The 1,465-nt window shown below is 58.0% G+C and overlaps 1 protein-coding gene across 1 annotated transcript in view; it reads left to right on the forward strand.

The window, feature by feature from the left end:
* The first annotated feature begins 7 nt into the window (after positions 1 to 7).
* The window catches only part of CBLN2 (cerebellin 2 precursor), a 4,690-nt gene continuing 3,232 nt past the window's right edge, over positions 8 to 1,465 (forward strand). Inside the window, exon 1 of the mRNA XM_008946407.1 lies at positions 8 to 100. Coding sequence (XP_008944655.1) covers positions 65 to 100 — 36 coding nt within the window. The 5' untranslated portion in view covers positions 8 to 64. The remainder of the gene's footprint in view (positions 101 to 1,465) is intronic.

Consider the following 1,465-nt stretch of genomic DNA (forward strand, 5'->3'; position numbering starts at 1 on the left):
CCGCTCGGGCAGCGCCAAGGTGGCCTTCTCGGCCACCCGCAGCACCAACCACGAGCCCTCCGAGATGAGCAACCGCACCATGACCATCTACTTCGACCAGGTCAGCCGCCGCCTGCTTTGACTTCGTCGCCCCCCTTCCCCGCTCCAGCTGGCCCCGCTTCCCCGCCCGGGCACCCCCGCCTCCGGTCCCCCGTGACTACACGCCTGTTCTCCCCTTCCGTCTTTTCATCCCGACCCACCTTCTCCACAGCGATTTTACAGCTCGAGCCCCCAGAAGGAGTTTGGGAAGTTCTTTTAGCTGGGTGTGGGGGATTCCTGGACGTCCGGTCCCGTGGCAAGCACGGAGAGGGCTTTAACGTGTGGGTTTGCGCCTCGGGCGCTTGCGGTGCCGCCTCGCAGCCGAGGATTGCCCCGGGCGGTCAGGGGCGACCCGGGAGGGAGTGTGAGCATCCCCCCCTAGGTGCTTCCTCGGAAACGCTCATTTTCAGGGCAAGGAGAGGACAGATTTTCCGACGGGGAGTCGCCGGATCTGCCAGTTCGGAGCTCCTTTGGCAACGTTACCGTATCTCTCAAGGGGAGGGAGGGCTGAGGAAGAAGCGGGTGTTCCCCGCGTTATCAGACGAGGCTAACGATGTCCCCAGTGGGTTATAATGGAGCGGCGTTCGCCGGGCAGCGCCGTCCTGCCCCTTCCCCTCCGGACTTACTGGCTCCCGGAGCCCATGCCCCGTCCCTCCTTTTTTTTTCTTTTTTTTTTTTTTCCTTTGCAATGAAATTGGGTTTTTTATATACTGCCTCTGACTCCTGATGTAGTATTGCAGAGTCAGCCAAAATTAGCACACGCAAACTGTCTGTGTTTTTCTTTTTTTTTTTTGTCATCTGTCTCTCCACCTGTCACTCATCTGTCTGCCTGTCCCTCCTAATGAGTTTGCACAGATATTCCTCACGTACAAGATCTCATAAAGTCAGATCAGTAGAGGACAAAAAAAAACCCCAGGTGTTTCTTTTATAGTGTATTTCAGGTGCTTTACTCCGCAATCCTCAGTTCTCAGGAGTTTGAAGGCATTCCTCCCCTCTCCACGCTCCCCCAAGATCGGATTTTAATTTTTTTTCCCTCCCTTTCTTGGAAATAATATTTGGCTATTTAGGAGGCTCGGAATTTGGGGGTTTGGTTTGTTTTCCTCCTGCTTTGTGTTTTTCTTCATTAGCGCAGCGGTTGTAGCCCGCAAAGCGGAGCGTGGCCGGGGAGCCGCGGGGGGTGGAGCGGGGGACACGACACGGGGTCCGGCCTCCCCCGCTCGCCGCACGGCATCGCCACGGCCTCGCAGGGTTTTCTCTCCCGTGCCTTTTGAGCCAAACCAGGCTGCCCGTCGCTGGAACCTGGCAAGGGAGCGAGCAGAGGAGCTGCTGCCGGTACTATATCCCCGTCAAATTGGCGGGCTCCGCACCGCCCGCCTCCGCGGGGGGC

Source organism: Merops nubicus, unplaced genomic scaffold (assembly GCF_000691845.1).
Source record: "Merops nubicus isolate BGI_N331 unplaced genomic scaffold, ASM69184v1 scaffold7608, whole genome shotgun sequence".
NCBI lineage: Eukaryota > Metazoa > Chordata > Aves > Coraciiformes > Meropidae > Merops > Merops nubicus.